This window comes from Lagopus leucura, unplaced genomic scaffold, assembly GCF_019238085.1.
Source record: "Lagopus leucura isolate 7727_CA_CO unplaced genomic scaffold, USGS_WTPT01 Super-Scaffold_100017, whole genome shotgun sequence".
In the NCBI taxonomy this organism is placed as follows: domain Eukaryota; kingdom Metazoa; phylum Chordata; class Aves; order Galliformes; family Phasianidae; genus Lagopus; species Lagopus leucura.
The window spans coordinates 13850820-13871747 of NW_024962271.1; the positions used below are offsets into that span (position 1 = coordinate 13850820).

The following is a 20928-nucleotide window of genomic DNA, read 5'->3' on the forward strand; positions in this document are numbered from 1 at the left end:
AGTATACCACGAAGAAAACATTTGTGATGGGGGCAGTCCTCTAAATAACCTTTCCACATGTAGTTCGTACTGCCAATAGGATCTGCAGTGGTGTGAAATGACCTGAGCCTAGCCTGGACTTCCCATAGAACAACAGAAAAGGTGTCACAATATTTTATACATGTCTCTCTACATATCAGTTATCAGACAGCAAGATGCTTGTTGTGCAGTAACTACTGAGCACTCAGTAGCGGCTGAGTAACGATGACTGGGGATTTATCGCCCTCTTGTGAATAGGAAAAAAGCTGCAGTCTTTTGGAACACGTGTGAGCAGTGCTTCGTACTAATGATGCTGTGATAAAAACACATCTGTACATTAAAGACAAATTTGGATAGCTCAGAGGGCCTACCTTTAACAGTTCAAAGGCTGCTGTCAGCTTCCTCTTTAACTTGGTCTGCAATGTAACTGTAAGCTTTCCCAGGCAGGCACAGGCCCTTCTTAAGTGCATGCACAGCACATCCCATGTTAATACAAATTAATTCCACTTTTCTATCACCACACCTAGCAGCAAGATGGCTTTTTCCTGTAGTTCTTCAACAAAGAAATCTTACCAAAATTTTCTCCTGAGATTATTATCAAGCTCTTGTATCAACAAGCCGACTGCCATTTAATCATGAACAACAGAGGTCTCTCTTCATACAGAAGCAGGAGTAACAGTTTTACAGTAATTTAAAAACTTTTTTTCTTGGCAGTGCTGCCTTCTTTAATGTATATTAAACAAAGCATAAATCCTATCCAAATGAAGGCACCCCCAAGTCCTCCCAGCACAACATATTAACTACTTCCACAGAAAGCTCTGTATTACTACCACTTAGCATAATAAATACTTGAAGCAATACTGCAGTGAAGAATACAAATCCACCTATGACTTCCCTGTTCTTCATACTGACACTTAACCAACACAGCTTTATAGCTACTATATTTAAATGCAATTAGTTCCATACATTTCCAGCTTAATAAGAAATAATACATATTCATTTCTGCTCATTAACAGTCAGTATATAATTCGTAGCTAATGAACATTCAATTATGTTCCCTGAATACATTGTGGGATAAATTCTCTTTTTGTTGCTCATATCAGTTCACTTCAATTCATTGGCTTCTAATTAAAATTCTTTTGCCTCATGTAGACAAAACTGGTTTTTTTTTTACTCCCCAGAGACTTCTTTAAGAGTTGTTTTATCTTTATGTACAGTCAGCTCCCTAATTAATGCTTTAAATAGGGTAAACTTTACTGAGGCTCCTGGGTTCAGTTCAAAGGGAAAAAAAACAGTTAATTTTATATCTCATTCTCACGCAATTCACTGGAGTCACTCTTTTTCTTGTAAATCTACTTTTTTCTTTTGTTTTCAAGTGAATTCAATAATCAGGGAAGGCACTAGTTTGGGAGCACTGGGATTTGGAGATCCCCCATCATTAGTCCAGAGCTTTCCTTACCCAGAGAAACAGAAGAGAAAATCTTGTCAAGTTGTCCAGTTTTGCAGCCACCACAGGTGAGGAAATTTTTTGGAAGGATTCTCCAAGGGAACAGCCCCAGTGGATTCCCTGAGATAAACACTGCCTTTATTTTCAGACAGCATCAGCAAGACACAATGTTAATGTATTTTTTCCCTTAACTCGTTAGCTGAGCTAGCTCAGCAATCTATCTGCCAGACTAGGACCTAAAATCTAACACAAGTCCTACTTCACCAGGATGAACAACATGCAAGGTAAGCATTTATTCAAGTGCCTGCCTTTGTGCAGGACTTTATCCAGTGTAACTCGCAAACTGAAGTGGCTAGGTTCTTGCCTCTCGTGTTACTCGTCTTCCATCAGTTAAGCAATGTCAAAAGAAAGCAATTCAGTAGATGCAGCTTCAGGGAACTCTTAGCACGAAGCTTCTCTCTCTGATGTAGCACACCAGGACATACTTGTAGATTATTTTATGTAGATTAGGGAATGGGCTGGACTCCTATCCTTCAGACTGGGTACAGCAACTTCCAGTTAATAAAAACAGCTATAAACAACTCTCAAATGTGATGAATCATTTGAAAACTTACCAAACATTGTATGAACCCTACACGCACAATTCTAGCACGTAAAGTCTAACGTTTAAGGAACAAGGGGAAGTGGAAGAGAAAGGAATTTCTGTAAGAGAATATGTCAAGTAGCATCCAGGAGGCACGTTAGCTTTAGAGGTGTTTCAGTTACATTTCATATTAAACAAAATCCAAAGATACATTTATCTCTGCGACTGACTTGAAAAGAGAAAAGCAAAGCATGGGGCGGTTGTGTATGCATGCATGCACATGCATGTGTTTGCTTGGATGGATTATGCATGCCTGTCACTACATCCTCTGGTCCACAAACACTTGAGTGCTGTGAAGGAACAGGCCAGAACTGCTTCCATGGTTTACAGTGAAACAGAAACAATAAATTCTACTGAAAGACATGCAGAGCTAGATTCTCAGCAGTCTGAAATCGATTGATGAAGTCCTAACAAATTACATTGTCTGTTATCTGGCCCATTGAACATTCCCATGGATGGCATTTTTTACTGAGAGTTAAATAGATATTAGTTATAGAGACTGTTAAGTAATTTTTGTTTCAGTTCCCTTCTACAATCAGATCTTATTTCCATTACTGTATACCACTTAATTAGTCCTTTATCAGTACTTGAAAAAGTGATTTTGATTCCTCTTTCATGCTAAGTATGTTGTTCACTATTGCAGCTGCTATTAACGACATGACAGGCCATGTTTACCCCTGTGGACATCACTGGGGAGACAGGTATGTCCACACTGCTTAGCACTGAGTTTGGGTTTCCTTGGCGACTCATGCTGGCTTTCTGATTCTCAGATACAATCATCAAAAAAGCCTGTGGCTTTTTAGTTTAAAATATCTGTGGCAACCTGCCACAGTGCTATTAACATAAGCACACCACAGAGGTTTTGTTGTATGGCTGAGGTATGAAGACCTCTGAGGATACATGACTTACCAGGATAACACTGCAATGCTGTCTCAGGTGGAGAAAAACAAACTTGATGCGACTTGCCATTCATGCTATTTGGCTTCACTGGACAGTGGAGAAAACATCTGCCATCTGCACCCAGGTTTTCTCTTGGGAGGGATCAGTAGGCATTGCTCCAGGAAGGGAGCAAAGAACAAACTGGTGTTAGTAGATCATGATCTGCAAAGAAAGAAAGGATAAGTTAAACTCACAATGAAAACACACTAGAAATCTATTTCTGATTTCATACCCATTATGTAAAAGTAGCTCACAATCAATACCACAGAAAGTAAGACAATAATCAGAACGACACTTTGCATGAAGAAGTTTTGTAGTATTCCTCGACGAAGGGTCGTGCTTTTCCTCACATGTAGTTCAGATTCTGCCCTCAATTTTCTGTGCAGCGGCATTACACAATTGCGGCCACAAGAGGGGGAATGTTTGTCAAGAGCAAGCAGGGAGCAACTCAAACACGAGGCGGGATTTCCATTTCCGTGTTAAAAATGCCTTCGTGAGTGTTTTATAAAGTTAAGACAACAGGCCCAATTGAAGAATTAAATATGAAAATACTAAAAAGGGAAACTATTTAGAGTACACACTGAAGCTACACCTGCTCTAGAGCCTCATTTTACAGTACAAGACAATCCAGGGTAAAGCACCTTAGGGAGAACATCTACCTTCCTAGGGACCTGCAGAAATAAAGGTGGGTGTAGGTTCAAACATGGAGAAAAAAAAAACAAAAAACACCTAATTGACAGCAAACTAATGCTACTGCTCCCATCTTGCCAATCTGTAGTATCAGACGCCCTGTTGAGGTAATGGTAACTGAAATGATTGCAGAAATCAGTTTCAGTTTTAGTTGTTTCGTATTAGAGGAACGTGAACCAGTGTTCATTCTACCATAGACTGGCAGACCAGACAGGAATTATTATGCAAGTGTGACTGACGTCAGTTTAACCAAAGGATCACACCTTCACACATTCTGAAGATTAGAACATTTTTGTTGCACTGTTCATACCTCGTAACCAGTGAAGTTAAGCCTTTTTGAGGTCACTATGGCTAATCAGCCTCAGATAAGTAAATATTTATAATCAGTACAATTGTCTTTTAACAATTCTTCTGCACAATAAAAGCATCACATTTGTAAAACTAGATACTTTAGTATCCCAGGTTCTAGAGGCAGGATTGGATTTGATAAGGACAAATGCAGTGGCTTGTTCTTAGAACTTCACATTTTAAATGACAAGTAATTGTGCAGAAATGCATCTAAGCGTTATCGTGAATCACAGCGTGAGTCACAGAGCCAGGGCAGTGAGATAGAAGCAGATACTGTATGGGGATATATAAACTTGGCAGAAAGTAATCCTTCCTGCCCAACCACCAGCACTGGTCAGTCCTCCTGGGGAGAAGTGCTTCCAGTTTAGGCACCTGAAAGGTCTGGAGAAAAGCCAGAGAGAAGCACCAGGAATAGTCAGATCTTTAGAAACTGTGACCTGGGGGAGAAAACCTGAAAGCACTCAACTGCTGAGTGTAGTGAAGGCTTGAGAGAATCATGAAAGCACTGCAAGGGTATGCAAAAAGTAACCGCAAAGAAGAAAGGGAACAGTTCACATCCACTAAGAAAATGGATATAAATTGCAGAGAGAAAGGCTCTACTCAGAAAATATATTTGTATATATGGGAACAGATTGGCTAGGAAAGCTGTGGGATTTTAGAAAGAGCTTGTACAATGATCTGTTAACGAGGGCAGAACTGAGCCGCCTTCTCTGGGGTTCCCTCAGCCTTATCTTCCACACAGCACCGGTTCCAAGGACCAGTGGTCACTGGGTGACCCTGGAAACCTGCCAAGGGAAATCCTCCACTCACCGCATTTCTGTGACGCGCAGGCTCCAGTTAACCCAAGGATATCATTAGGACTATTCCTTCAGCACACGCAATTCAAACCACGGATAATTTTTAGTGTTTACTAAAACTATATTTGGTGGAAGCAGCCACGCCAAACCGGGAACTGAACCATAAGATTTATGTGATCTTTTTACAGCAATACGAATAGTTGGTTCAGCAACAGATTGATGTGGGAAGAAGTGTCAATATTTTCACTGAAGAACAGATGTGAGATAGAACAGAACACCACAGCAAAACACGGTGCCTGCATAGAGAACAGATGCCACTGCTAAGGCCAGGTCTGGGAGCAGCTCTGCAGACTGCCGTCCTGCTGGCTCACCCGCAGCAGCAGATCAGTGCGTGAACCCAAGCGCGTGTTTCCTAACCGCGGTCAGGCTGCAAGTTCCTTTAGCAGAGGAAGCAGAAGCGTCTTGGGGTGCAAAGAAAGGCACGTGATGGGAAACAAGGCTCCGTGCAGCTGCCACAGCTCCTGAGCCTCACCCAGCCCCTCTCCAGGGCCGCCCTGCAGGCGTTGCACGGTGTGACCCGGGGCCAGGTGTGAGCCCAGCTCCCGTACGGACCGCCCTCGGCGGATCTCCGTACCTCGTCTCATACTACGGCTCTCCGCAGCACGCGAGCGCCATCCTTCGCTCGAAAAGGGGCTTCCGTCGCACACCGTGAAACGCCAATCTGTCTCTTATCTCTCACATGTCAGCCCTCGTGGATGCCGAGCACCGCTCGCGTTCACGGGAACGCCAGGGCTCAGCCTGCGGCAACCGCCGCCTCAGCACCCAGCGCTGCGATGCCGAACGAGGGCTGCGGGGAAGGAGGGTGCCGGGCTACAGCTCGGGAGGCAGCGAAGGGAGAACGGCAGAACGCCGTGCGCACCCGGTTCCCGCCCAGCAGCTCGCGCCTCAGGAGGCGCGCGGGACCGTGCGCGAGCCCAACGGCTCCCTGGGCGCGAGCGGTTGGTTATGGGCGGCTCGCCGGGCGGGGCAGCGCCGGTCAGCACCGGGCACGGCTGTGGCGCCCCCCCGGCCGCGGCTCATGCGCAAACATCGCCCGGGGCGTCGGCGCGGCGGTGTCGCGGGCATGGCGCAGCGCGCGCTGCCGCTGCCCCGGCAGCAGTCCTTCTCCCCGCCCGTCGTTCCCAACCCCTTCGTCCACCCGGGCGGACCGAGCGCAAGGGACAAGCTGCGGGTAAGGCTGGCGGCGCGGCGCGGAGCCGGGATCCGAGCCTCCCGCCGCGGCGGCCTCGGCGCGTGTCGGAGCCCGCGGATCGTCGGCGGCGGGACGGGCGAAAGCCGGAGGCCGCGTTGCGAGGACGGCGCGCCGTGCCGCGTGTGACGGCGGGGCGTCCGGAAGCCGCGCTGTCCGTTAGGCGTCGTACAGCCGGCAGCCCGCTCCGCACCGTGCGCAGCCTGCAGCTTCAGCCTCCTGTGCGGGACCGAACTGCGGCTGGTTTGCACCGTGACTGCAGATAACGCGCTGCTCTTAGGGAAAACGGAACGCCTGCACCCTGCGTGAGCGGCCGCAATGCGTTGCTGTGCGTGGTGTCGGCACCGCTGCACGGCGGGCTGTCGGGGGCTTGTGCGGTGAAGAAAGCAAACAGCTTCTGGGCATTGATTTTGAAACAGCTTCGTTTTAAGAGCTGTACTCAGTGACACCTCCGTGAGGATGATGAGCACATCGCTGTGTAGGAACTCACGGCAAATTTCTGCTGGTTGTTACAAATAAATATTTTATGTTTCATATAGCTTTTCCGAAAGTTATAAACAATGTTTGCCCTGAAGGAAGCTGGGGAGAGGAAATTTGAGGAACCTGGAAAACAGTTTCAAATCTCTTTATCCCTTGTTTTACTGGTGGCCTCAGACACATCTCAGGTGCATCCGAACCGGTAGCTGCAGGCATGAAGCCCGGGTACTGATAGCAGTTTCCTGATGAGGTTCCAGACATGGACAGTGTGCTGGCTGTTCTTTGCAGGGGTGCACAACTACTAGTGCATACTAGTTTTAGGCTCCGATTGCCATTTTAGCTACCACAGATATATCTTTTCCTTCAGGAAGAAGGGATGAAAATCATGGGATGTTTTAAAGCAAAGTACATTCCACGCATAGCTCCACAGTGCAGCAGGAGGGAACGGCGCTCTGCTGGGGCAGGGACTGGAACCAGTGAGCTGTGATGCAGCTTTGCAGTCATTGCTGTTGACTGCGGCAGTGAAAGGTTATGTGGCTACAGGCACCTTGCACAGAAAGAACTAGGTGATTCCTCATTTGGGGAATAGTGCTTGAGATGACTCAGGGTAGTTCTGTCTTTGTGACTACTGCATACAGAAATGAGTGACTCAGGTCCTACTCAGTAGTTGCTGAACTTTGTACCTGTGTTCTGTACATTTTTCTCTAGCACTTTTCTATCCTACCTTGACCTTTCTCTTTTCTGTCCTTTTCTTTTTTTACCCACCTCTGCAGCTGATGGAGCAGAAATCAACTCTGCCTCATTACACAGTGACCTAGAAAGCTGACAGCCTGCATCAGCACATCAGCACCACCTGTGCATCTGCCTAAAATAGATTAATGAATTTATTAAAGTTTTGAGGGAGGAACTGTTTTGCTTCTGCTACCGCATCCTTGTTTTTCATTGTAGGTCAGTGCACATTCAGTCCTTTTTTTTTTTTTTTCCCATAAAGGAAAAAGATCGTTTTAGTGAAAACACGCTAATCCATGCTTACACCTCCTATTTCATACTACAGAATACAACTGAACTGTTGAACTGGATTTATAGATCCCACTAGAGTGGATGCATGTGATAGGGAATATCTGATTTTGAGAGACTTGCTACCTGAATTCTTCATATTTACTGTGTCTGGCACCAAAGAGGGTAGGAGCAATAAGTGCCCAAGGCCAAATCTCTCAAGCCCAGCTGCTGACATTAGTCCTTTCGGTATTGTCCATGAAGTTACTAATGCACTTCCCTGACTACTTATATACAACTTTAATGTTAGAATAATTGTATGCTGCAAGAAGCAAATTATCATGCCCAGCTTATGTGGCAGCGCTTACAGATCTTAAGCTGCAACACCTTCTCCTTATCCTCATTTACAGTGTACCCACTGTCAAGTTTGATAGGTGGTCACTGTGCCTTTTGCAAAATGTGAGAGAGCCCCAAAGGCCCAAAGTTCCTCTTAGTCCCTGTCATTACAATTGGGTTTAGAAGACTAAGGCCAGAGCCTCTTCTGGATGTTGACAAGAGAACAGTAGGAGGACACGAGAATGGAACTGGAAAGGAGTTGAGGGGCAGAACTGTGAGGAAGAACTGTGTTGATGAAAGGAAAGCTGGATCCAAGCTAATACATTCAAGAATTGGATTAGTAAGACTCGAAGATGCTTATATTGCAAATGTACTAAAATAATTTGTTGCTTTTGAAAGAAAAGAGGTATTAATTAATAGTCATAGTTCAAATATTTAAGTTGCAAACGGTTTTGTAAAACTTATTCAAAGCCTTGCTTTTCCTGTACAGTAAGTAGTTGTTGCTGAAAAGCTGACTAAAAAGGCTGATTTTGAAAGAGAAGCACTGTTGTTCAGTTGTGGTAAAGCTCACAAATTAATTATCTGATCTGATATGACATACAGAAACCTGTGTGTTCCTTCACCATATTCAAATCCACTGGTCAGCTGTTGGCAGTTTGTGACTACAGATCATTCAGATTTTAAAAAGGGAACGTAACAGATGACTCAGTAATTATTTGAATAGAACTGGTGTAAAACTTAAGGTTAAAAGTCATGAGTCAGATTCTTTTTGTCGTTTTACACAGGCTGATACCTCACCCAAAAAACAATTGAATAGCAATGCAGACTTCCTGGATGAATTCATAAGGTGTGTTACAGCATCAGAAGTTCTGTAGAACAGTGGATGTTACTGCAGAACTGCAAGCTAAGTGCTTATCAAAATCTGAAAGCTGAAACTTACGTATTATTGAATAACTTTACCATATTTGAATTGATGGAGCTGTCAGTCAGTGGCTGCTGGTACAACCAAATGCTAAGTTTTGAGGAGCACTGTGCAAATGTAAAAAAATGCCCACTCCAACAGTTCTGCATGGGTATGTATTGTTTTGTGCCATGTACGCACACAGAGCAGCTCACAGCCTGCCAGGAAAGCTGCACTGACTTCCCCAGGCTAAAGCAGCTCACCTTCCACCCAGGCTGTGCTTGCTCAATCTGTGTAGCACTGCTGTTGTGCCACAAAGGACAGCCTTCAGGATATGGCTTCTAAAGTAATTTACTGGGGTACAAGAATAAAGAATTTCTTCCTGCCCTGCCCTGCACTACAACAAGCTGTTAACAACCTTGTACCAATACACCTTTTTGCTGGAGCTGTGCATGGGAAAAAAAAAAAAAAAAAAAAAGCAAGCTAAAAATTCCTTCTTGGGGGCTGGGGCTAATATTTGAGGATTATTTGCAAGCAGGGCATGTAAGTGGCTCTCGTGCCTCCAGCTCCCCATATAATTGCATTTGGAGAACTGACCAGCAGTGTGAGCCTGGGTCTTTCTAGACTGACTTTGGTACCTAGCTTGGAAGGCTGCAACCATAATAAAACTCTCCCAAAAGTTTGCTTCAAGTTAGAAATGGTCTCCTGATTGCGAGGAGGAAAGGAACTATGATTTTCCAGCTTATTCTGAAAGATTAAAGGAGTGCTAGGGCAGAAGTTAACAGCCAGGATGCTTGACGCAGACAGGAGACAAGAAGTTAGTCTTCCTGGTAGCTGGGTTCTACTGTCTGTGTAGTGCAGGCTGTGAGCAAACTGCTTCCAAAGGCAATCAGCCTAGAACTGCTGCTGCAGCTCCTAGGGCACTGTAAGGTCTGAACCCATGCCTTAAAATATGAGTGTGGTTTTACTGAGAACTCCTGTTTGCCTAACGGGAAATGAAGTCGCGTTGCCTCTGCGCTGCTGCAAGCCGTAGCAGTGAGAATCGCTCACAGCAGTGCTGTGGCTCAACACAAGATTGTTTTTAAAAGGTTGAAGTACACTGTGATCATCTTAGCAATCCCACTTGGCTTTTAGACAGATGGTGGTTAGTGATAGAAGCTCTGTAGTAGAGGTACACAGCAGCTGGTCAGACTCATCTGACCTTGTTGTATGCTGCAGACCAAGTCTAAGTATAAACTATGGCAAACTCTGATTACCTTCTCTGTTAACAACATCCAAGCCAAAAACCCAAATAATCAGATGTTCCACTTCCAGCTGAAATGGTAATCTGAAAATATATTTTGAAATGCTATGAGTGACTAAAGTTCCCTGTATGAAAACTGGACTCATTAGTACTAGCATACATTAAGACATATAGTAGTAATTTCTGTGTGTTAAAATTCATTAAATGTAACTGCGTAGATATTTATTTGTTTTGATGCCATTTCTTCAGAATTTCCTCTCTCTTTTTCCAGCTTGTTCTTCTGGGGATTATCTTGCTACCTCTTCGTGCCATATGTATGGTAATCCTTTTACTGCTGTCCTGGCTGTCTGCTTCAGCTGCAACTTTCCATCACGCTGGAGGAGCATCAGTGCCACTTAAAGGATGGAGAAGGTAACAAGTGACCAATATTTGTTGAGCTCTATGTTTGTGGGCTTTTTTAATAACACAAAGCCAGTGTCCAAAGTATTTTTTTCCTCACACTCTCTTCCTCCTTTTGATTAAAGAGGAGTCCTCTGTCAAATCTTATTTTTACTGTTGCAGGGGAAGCAGTTTTTTGATGAGAGTATTTTACAACCATAGCGAAGCTTTTCAATAAGTAAATTTTTGAGTTCCTTGAGACTGAGATACATCTTTATAAAAAGCATTATTAACAGACTGTCAGTAAGCCAGGACTTATTTCAGTAATGATGCAAGTAGGAATATTTGAGAAAGAAAACTATTTTAAAAAGTATTTGGTAATGTTACTTAGCTGAACGAAGCTTTGCTGAATTTTCATGTGGAACGAAATTAGCTTTGACAGTTTCTCTCTTAGCTGTGATGCTAAGGAGGAGTATTCTAAAGCTGCCTTTGTGTGTTCTGGTTTTAGTCACTCAGCTTCTGGGTCTCTTCTCATTGCAACACTTTGCAGCTACGTGCAGGAAGAGGAGACACATGAAGTGAGCAGTAACCAGGCCAAGAAATGATAGTCCCACTGAGGGAGCTCGTCCCATTTATGTTATTTAATCTTACATGATTAAAAATGATCAAAAAAGAACAGAACTGGAGTGATGTATGTTCTCACAACAATGATGCTGAATCTGCTAAGCACTTATCCTGCCCTCTCAATAGCATCGTGCTCAAGTGCTATAAAATACAGCAAGAATAATAGCATACCTGGGGAACAGGGGGAACTGTACTGGAGAAGATGCTTTACATTGTCTTATCTTTAAAATTGTAAATATAATATTGTAAATGCCAACATTAAAAAAAAAAAAAAAAAAATAGTCCCCAATGCTCTCCTTTCGAGTAGTATTGCTGTCCTGTGCCTGCCCACAGTGCTGGTGAGAGCTAGGTATTTGTTCAGAGTACTAGCTGTAACCTGGATGATGTTTTTGTGTTTCTGTTCACAAGGAGGATGATCCAGACAACCCTCTCATGCCTAACTCGTACCCTGTTCTTTGTAATGGGTTTCCAAGTTAAAGTAAAAGGGAAAGTGGCGAGTCTACAGGAAGCCCCAATCTTTGTTGCAGCTCCTCATTCAAGCTTTTTCGATGCCATTGTTTCTGCCTTAACTGGAATGCCATCAATAGTATCTAGAGCAGAGAACCTTTCAACTCCGGTATTTGGCAGTAAGTATTTATGAAAAAATAAGATGTCTTATCTCTGAAACTGATGAAGGAGCAGGCTTTTTAAATCCTTAAGTTCCAAAGATACTGATTATTTTCAGTGAAATCACTGGGACAGTTTGTCTTTCTGAGTTGGTCAGAGTATGCTGTTGCCTTCCAGGCATGGAATGTAATACCATTTTAAATGTACTGTCCATTGAAAACATGTTTCATAGCATCTCAGAATAGTAACTTTCTCTGAAAGTCTCTCAGTAGGTAGCTTTAATAATCTGGCTGCTGTTAACAGTATGGCCCATAAACATAGAGTATGGATTGGTGAAGATTGTTTCAAGACAGACTGGAACTACATCAGTCTGGAAAATATCATACTCATAAGCTTAAGCTTACAGCACTGCTATGTTGGTTTTTTTATTTGTTTTTTAATGATAGTCAAACAAGGAAGGAACAAAAGAAAAGTTACTGAAAAAGGAAATGCAGAGAATGGAAAAGATCAGCTGAATCATGCTTCTGTTATTTCCTCCTCCTTCTGGAACACAAAGGAATCCCAGTTTGCGTTATTACTAGAATCAGCATCAGGCTTTCTGCTTGCTATATCTCTCTTAGGGCTTTTAAAATAATAAGCCAACAGTAACCCCAGACTGAACTCAGTAGGCTACATAGACAAGTGTCCTGGTAGGAACTGAGCGTGTATTTATCTTTTTTTAAAAGCACAGGAGTGAGACACAGAAGATAATTCTTTCCCAACCTTCTCATCACATCTCAGTATGTCCACACCTTCTGATACAGACCTCATTAAATTAGTTGTGCTGATCTAGTTGGTTTGTTGGTTTCTTGGTGTGTCTTTTTCCATGTACATACAAATATGCTTTGTAACTGCAAAGGGACTTCCTATTTCTTCGCTGTGGGCTCCGACTGCTTCCTTGTTGCAGTCTGCATGATTTAGGCCCAATTGAGGCCCATGAGTGGGTGCCTGGTCAGGTCTGTTGCTCAAAACTATGGGGAAATGCTCCGTGAAGGATAACAGCCCTATTAGTAGAGCATGCTTGAGTGAATTTGGTATGTTTAAACCTACTGCCAAGCTCCTCAGCTTACAGTTGTATGTTTTCTGTGTCTTACTCTTTTGCAGAATTAGGACAATAATACTTTTCTTATCTATTTAGTTTGAAAGCTGTTTGTGCAGAGTTTGTCTCCTAGTGTGAGAATTCCAAGCTTTTATTACAAGGTTGCCTTGAACGTGTGCAAAACAAATAAAATTTGATCTCTTTCACAGCAATTTTAAGTTCCCTTCAACCTGTAGCAGTTTCTCGTCAAGACCCCGATTCACGTAAGAATACAGTCGCTGAGATAAGTAGCCGGGCACTGTCAAGAGGCCAGTGGCCACAGGTAATAAACATACCACTGCTCTTCTGTAATATATCCATATACTCTGTGCATCATAGTGTCAGGCAGTGCCTAGCTGAATAGCATCTTGGCATCTCAGATCAGCTCTCAGGTCTATACGGGTTTAGGAAAGGAAGAAAAGAGGCTGATGCCCCAGGAAATCTGGTCATGACATATGAATGATTTCAATCCAGACAGTAAAAATTTCTGTTCTAAAATGCAAATGCTCTTGAATTTCTTTTTCCAATTTTTATTCTTAACATACTGCCTTCACAGTAGCATTGGTATGTGTGAATCACTATTCTCAGGACAGCATGTGTGAGAAGCTACATCACAGAGCTGTGCTTGTAACAGTTGAGGAGTAATCCAGGTTGTGCAGGCTCCATTACCAGCAGTACTTAGGCTTAACACACCCATTTCACATGTGATAAACAGCTGAGCTGAAGGTCAGTTTACTCTTTGGGTTAATAATGCAGTACAAACAAAGGCTTTTAGATTGGTCTGAATTGTGGAAAGATTTAAATCTGGAAGCACCAGTTCTGCACACTGTTTCTCATGGTCATTCCTCAGCAGCAAGCTGCTGTTGTGCTTCTAGGCCTTGCCTGGCATTCCATCATGAAGACTTAAAAGTTCCTGGGACAGGGGTTGCTCTGAAGTAGAAGAGAGTTGAGGCAGAAATGCTACTCTGATAGGCAGAAGTCTGGGATGGAGATCTGCATCCACTGCAAGAGGAAAGACTTGGCAGAACTATAAACTTACTAACATCTCGTCTAGCAGCGCTTTCCTGCGCTCTTCCATTGTATTGACTGTGGTCTCATGCTGCCTCAATTACTTTTCAGCTTGTCAGCTGTGTGGAGGGTTCTAAATCTCTGTGTGTGAAAGCTAGCAAGGCTTTTCTCTTTTTTTTTTTTTTTTTTTTTGGTAATACTATTCTTAGAAACTACACTTATGTTTATGATTTGCTAAGCTGTTATGGATTAAATGATTCCAGAAAATAATCTCTGCTGAAAGCTGCATGGGAAGGAAAGGGGAGCTGGCTTTACACTAATTCTGCCTCTGTGTTATGGCACTAATATTGTATGATTCAATATCCAAGATTTTATTTTATTTTTTAGCAACTTGATCACAAGATGATGTGTGTGATATCCTCCTCAGAGTCTGCATTCTCTTAGCACACTAGGAAAGGACTAGCTGAGTTCCCAGTTCCTTTCTCCTAAAATGAAAACACAACAGGCTAGGCAACACTTGTGCTTATTAATAGCATGAAGTCCTGAGTACTGCTTCTCCCAACCCTGTACCAAAACAAAAGGGGAAGGAGAGTATGGTTCAGACACTGATTTCTTTCCCAGGGTTTATGACATATGGCTGAATAGAAGCATTTCTGTTTTTATGTCCATAGCAAACAATTTCTGATTGTGGAACATGCAGTGAAGGACTAACTGTAAAACAAATTGTGTAGCTGTGTCTGTTGTACTTAGCACAGCCAGTGTCTCTTTTGTTTAGCCGTGACCCATTCGTTCATACTGAAGTGGGAATAGACCCTGAACAATTCTGATCCAGACCAGTTCTTGTGCTGAGATTTTTTGGAATGCTGCTTATGGTCAATCCTGTATTGATATAAGAAATATAAAGCTTCTTTGTATTCTAGAGGGAGTTGAATTCAGTGTTTCACACTGCATTTAATCCAGTATCTTTCAGAATCTAATTCAGAGTCCTTCTGGGTGTTCAGTGTGTCTGAATCATTCAGAGGTCGTGCAGGGTGTGACACTACAATAGTTCTGCTTAAGAAATACACCTATGCTCCACCTTTTGCTCCTACCCCTTAAACCATGATCTTCTTATCACAGCTAGCATACTCGCTCATGTTGATAGCATCTGTGCCTTTTAATGTTCGGGTACCTCCTGCGCTTCATGTCAGCCCAGACTCTTGATGTTTATATGGTAAGATATACAGTCCTCACATTATTAGCAGCACTAAACATTTCAAGTCAAACACTGGAAGCTTTTTGTACCATAATTCTGAACTGATAAAGGCCATTCCCCATATTTCTCTCTTTAAAAAAATACATTTGTCTCCAAGATAAATCAGGTTGTTATTACTGTGGGCATCCTTCACTAATTCATTCTGTTCTTGTTGAGACAGTAATGGTAATCTTGTGACGCAGTGTAACATATCACAGAGCTTGCATAAACATTCAGCCTTCCCGTAACCGATGCTGAAGTATAATCCTTCTATGATGTGTATATATTTGCTTTCTTTCTCTTTAAATCCAAGATACTGATTTTCCCAGAAGGCACCTGCACAAACCGATCTTGTCTGATCACATTTAAACAAGGTGAGAGATTTTGTAGTATTTCTGGTGGAAAATACTGTATGAAATACTGATCTGGTAGCTCTAGTAAGGCCTATACTTCAACAGATATATTACAACAGCATTTTACTAATGTCTTATATTGTTAAAGCTTCAGTATTGTAGTAATGACATTTCAGTGGCATTAAGCCCACTGTTTTGCACTATCATTTTAGTTTTCTCCCTTTTACTATCTTATAGGATGCAAAATATCTGTGATGCATTCTTAACAATGAAAGATGCTTGATAGCATCACTGACTGTTGTGCATACTGATAGTTGTGCTGCACTTCAGTTGTAGCCACAGTGCTCTTTCTTACTGTTGTACAGTTTCTTTGGTAGCAAAGTTACAAAACCAGTGCCACATGCTCAGATCCATATCGCTTACTAGGAAATGCCCAGTAGCCTTGTGAGAATCTAATCTTTTTAAACAAATGATGACCAGTGGGCAGAAATGCATAGAAAATCAGTTTGAACAGTCCAGGAATCTGAGGCAGCCCTTTCTCCCTGAAATGGAGTTGAGCTGTTTTCTGTTTTGACATCTTGCTAATTGCAGTGATGATGTTATGGAAAGAGAAAAATTCTTTCCATTCTTCTGGTCTTTTAAAAAATGTCTCCTTCCTGATATCATGTCTGATGTGAATCTCTTAAAACTTCTAATTGCTGTATAAAGCTCAGCCTTAAGAACCAATACTAATTTGTGGTTGCAGGTGCATTCATTCCTGGAGTTCCTGTGCAACCTGTTTTGCTCCGATATCCCAACAAGCTGGTATGCAGCACAATTTTGTACTACTAATCTGGAGGTCAAAATATTGACTTCAAATGTATCTAAGCTAAATATTTTGCTTTGGCAAAAATTTGAAGAATTTATCATCCGAGTTTTAACACTGGAGGATTCCAAGCCTCCCAAGAATCAGATGGACTAGTTGCTATTCTGACTGTGAGAAAATTACTTTTGGGCTTCTCAGCTGTAGTAAAATAAGAGGAAGTGCAGAGAAGTATTGCAGCGGAAGTTAGAAACTTCCTACAAAGCCACAGAGCCTGGACTTTGAAGTCTGAAATGCATGCTGCTTCCTTACCAGTCATCCTTTTCTGGGTTAAGCTTAAAATACTCTTACTGCAAATGGGTTTTCGGAACAAAAGCGAAGCTGAACCATGCAATGCTTCCAGCACCCCCCTTCCTTCAGGCAGCTGGGGAGGGCAGCTTTGCAGATGGTTCTCTTTGTGCAACTTTTCTTGTTTTGCTGGATACATGTTTGCAGTCTCTGCCAAGTACAGGACTGGAGCCATATGGCTCTGTTTCCCTGGCAGGTGTAATACCAGGATATGAGTCTAGCAGACTGTTATTTAGTTTTTTATTTCTTCTTCATCCAAAAAAACCCAGGCCTGACCAAAAGAACAAAAAGACCAACATTTTCATTCCTAGTGTCTTTCAAGATGGAAAACAAGTGATTGTTTTTATTTATGTTGATTCCCTTGTAAAATCCTTTTGCAGTTCTGTTTCTAAACAGTGAACCGCTGAAGGGATTGATGCATTTTACCAGTAGGATTTAAGGATCTGCAGTACACATTGTAAGAACAATATCTAGGAAGCAATAAACACAGAACAAGAAGAAAAAAAAGCTCAAAAAGCAAAGAAAAAGCATGATAGATTACCTATGCAAAGATATCCCTGAAAGCTATTTCCAGAGTATTTCTGAGGGTGCCTTTCTAAGTGGACTGGCAGAGTTTTCTGAAGAAGTCTTATTAGATGCTCTTCTACTTTTCTGCTGTTTCAGTTAAAATGATGTAAGAAGCCCAAATAACCACTTAATTTTAATTCCCAATTATTCTTTTTTTCCAAATTTTTAAGGCAAGGAATCCTAGTTGTATTTACACCTTCATTTTCTCTACAGGACTATCAAAGCATCATCTGCTCTTACTAAGCTTATGCTTGTCTTATGCTGTAACCTTTCTGCATTTTAACTCTCATCTGTTTCCTCAGACATTTCTGTTTTAATTTTTTCCTTAGGATACTGTGACCTGGACATGGCAAGGCTATTCACTGTAAGTTTCTTAATCCTACTGAAAATTGCATGGATATTTTTTTCCTCATTACTAAACAGTCTGCCAGATAGATTGGGCTAAGCCAGGGCATGTGATCTCCTAGATCTCTTTTTATGAGGGGAAAATATTTGATGTAATGCTGTAGGTATCGTATCTGAATGGACAGAAAAGGAATTTACGAATGAGAAAGTGTTATTTCTAGTTCTGCCACTGTTTTGTTCAATTTTCTCTGCTGTTCTGCACATCACAACAGGAAAAATTTGAAATGATTTTTTTTTTGAAACAATCAGTCAATAGTCATCAAAACCTACAGATGTTAACAGTTCACTACATGATATGCAAACAAGAAAAAATAAACGTCATTTTATACCCTCAATTTATTCATTCCTCCACCTTTTTGAAGAGTCACACGATAGTAAGTGGCTGTGGGCAACACAATGATTATTATTTCCCCATCTTTCTATTCCCATGCCTTGGACTCTTCAGGTTATTATTTTTGCTGGACTCAACAAAAGCAGTTGGTGTTTGGAATGTCAATGAAGAAGCTAAATTTATAGTATCTGACATGGAAACAAAGAAAAATGCTTCAATAGACCATTTAGGCTGTGTATCTCTGCATTTTTTTCCTCAACATGGGTGGCCTTCTAATATGCTAAAATACTGTATTATAAAAAACTCTTCTAACCAGTACAGAAAATATTAAAATTGTCTGGAAAACACAGCTTATAAACATAAAAACATGATGTGGATTTATGTGGGTTCATGCACCATGTTTTCATGTGGAATATGTAATGTATCAAAGTGCACTAATACTGATCTGTTAAGTGACCAACATTTTAAGGCATATCATTTGGAGATATATCTCAACTAGTGGAGTGGATCATAAATGCCTTGTAAGGCATCAGTAGTTATTGCTAGCACCTGCAAACTCGGACATTTTGAAAAGCTGACCTACACAAAAATGTTCATCTTACTGAGTTCCCTAAGATATTTGTTTAATTATTATTGTTGCTGTTATCAGCACTTATCAGCATGCTGATAGTAATGCATATTGCAAATTCAGTAGCGTAGTATTGATTATTCCTATGAAGCATTTATGGTGGAAGACTGAAAAGGAGCTACATCTTTAGCTGTGAGAGAAAAGGCAGACCTGGCACAGTCTCCGTAAAGCTTCCTGGCTATTGTACCCAGGCTGGACAGCACCAGGCTCCTCGTGGAAACCTCCTGACCCATTTCTGCCTTCCCTTATTGCTTCTTCCCCTTCATTTTTGTGTCATACTGAGAGGCATGCCTAAAATTATGGAATAGGAAATCAAACAGTAAGGTATTCCAGCAGAGAGAAAGGATCGCTTAGATTTTCCCTTTCTCTTTACTTTTTCAAATGCACAAACAAAAGACTTCCTGAAAGCTTCCTACTACAATTTACATGATGTAGAGAGCAAGTGTATATTTCTGCTTAAAAATGATAGTGAACAAACCAGAAATTGAAGTGACTGTGCTTACCCTTTTCCCCAGCAGGTTCTTCCTCCCCCTACCTCTTAATATTAAAATTTCACCTTACTGCAGACCTCAGACACACTGGCACTTTGTTAACACATTTGTGCAAATGTTACTATAATTTGCAAAATGGCCAGCAAAAATTTACAAATCCTTGCTTCAGTTCTGCTTCTGCTTCAGAAGGAAGTTACTGGTTGTTTTGCAGATGTGAGAAGGCAGGATACAGAACTAAAGCTGCTGCTTAGAATCAAAGCCCTTAAATCTTCAAAATCCATTATGTGTTCACATCCTTAAAGATTAAGTAACTTATATGTATTTTGCTCACCAAAAATTTTGCAGTACTGTTGATAAGCATGACAACTGATAACAAGTTGCCTGCCCAGTGAGCAAGCAGCAGATATATGCAGGAGCCTTATAGAAAAAAAACCTCCAATGCAGCGTTTCAGGAAGCTTCCACGTACTTAAAATCCTTGTCCAATATTGGCTGTGTTTCATCTGCTGACGTGCAAATACTTTGTGAAACATAATTTTAAATTCTTCCTTTCTTTTTTCCTCTCCTGCAGAAAAGAGCTGTGCATAATGACACTGTGTCAGCTCTTCACAAGAGTGGAGGTTGAGGTAAGAATCAGAAATATCTTTCTACTCAGATTCAGTAGCCACAGAGTTTATACTTCAGCATAAATACTTAATCCACATTATTAATCATTGTTAGTGAGCAGTAAACAGCTGTGTCAGCAACAAGAAGAGAGTCATAGTGAGAATATTTTGAGATTTGTTGGCTAGATCTGTGTCTGATGAGTTCCAATAAAAGCTGTCAGAAATACTTTTATTTTAAAGCACTGGAAAATCATTGCCAACTCACTGGTTACAAATTTATAACAAATATAAAACATTCTATTAAAGGCAACTTCACATTTTTTTACCCTACCTTCTTATTTCCCTGCTCTCTTGAAAGCATCCTTGTCTTACTCACCACCTTCCCAGACTGAACGCTAAAGGGTTGCTGCAAGTAAGAGCTTACTTAGGAACTCTGGTGTTTGTTCTGGGAGAAAGCTGAGCCTCGTATAATGAACCAGTTTTCTTGATCATTAAGGTCAGCTGCACGGCACAAAGACAGATAAATGACAACTGACACAACATACGCACTTCATATATCAGTACACTTACTCTAACAGCTTGCTGCCTGTCAGAGTCAGCATTCAGAACGCAGTAGTGAGGAGAGAGATAACCGAGGTATGATCAGTTTGCTGTGCTTCACATTCCTGAGCAGACCACAAAGATTATCCGTATGGATTATGTCAGTTTAGGGACCTGAGCATTGGGAGACATTCAGATAGGTTTTGCTGTTTATTTGCAAAACACAGAGTTCAGTAAAGTAGTGCTCTCTGAGCACAAGCTGTGTTACTGCTGCTAACAATTAGCAGTCAACTCTTTGTTGTGAAACAGAGAAATTCTTTTCAGGGGAACATCTTGTATATTATAATACGTGCAGTAGACAGATTAACAGAGTATGCACTAAAGATATAATTCTCTTTATGATTTTGTACGGAAGGATACATCTATGCCATTCATACAAGTGGGAACAAGAAACAATGGAGCCCTTCTATTAGAATGTTTATTTCCCCCGATTCAGAAAGGAACTCAAACTTGTCTGTTAGAAAATTGTGTTCCCACAGTGAAACTGAAACGTGAAGAAAGATGCAGCTTTCACAGCAGTACGTGTCACCAGAGTGGAAATAACTGCTTAGCATCAGTACAAAGGTTTCCAAAAGGCCAAAATTGAAGGGACAGTTTTACCCAGAGAGGGAGGAAATCACACTATTAGTGGTCACTAAGTAGTTCACTTCTCAGCAGCGAACACTTCAGTTACTACCACATACTGTGAACAAGCTGCCTCTTTTCCCATTGGTGTTGCTCTGGCTCTACCTACAATGCATGGACAGTGA

General features: G+C 41.7%; 1 protein-coding gene across 3 annotated transcripts in view; it reads left to right on the forward strand.

Annotated features, from left to right (window-relative positions):
- Positions 1-6001: 6001 nt before the first annotated feature.
- Positions 6002-20928, forward strand: part of LPCAT2 (lysophosphatidylcholine acyltransferase 2) — a 28373-nt gene continuing 13446 nt past the window's right edge. Inside the window, exons 1-10 of one of the 3 annotated variants that reach the window (XM_042876939.1) lie at positions 6043-6113; positions 7382-7556; positions 8726-8787; positions 10356-10495; positions 11495-11712; positions 12980-13092; positions 15365-15425; positions 16150-16208; positions 17451-17485; positions 19546-19600. In XM_042876939.1, the coding sequence (XP_042732873.1) occupies positions 10401-10495; positions 11495-11712; positions 12980-13092; positions 15365-15425; positions 16150-16208; positions 17451-17485; positions 19546-19600 (636 nt within the window). In that variant the 5' untranslated portion in view covers positions 6043-6113; positions 7382-7556; positions 8726-8787; positions 10356-10400. Of the gene's footprint in view, positions 6114-7381; positions 7557-8725; positions 8788-10355; positions 10496-11494; positions 11713-12979; positions 13093-15364; positions 15426-16149; positions 16209-17450; positions 17486-19545; positions 19601-20928 lie in introns of all 3 variants that reach the window. The other 2 variants (XM_042876937.1, XM_042876936.1) reach the window with 2 other exon arrangements.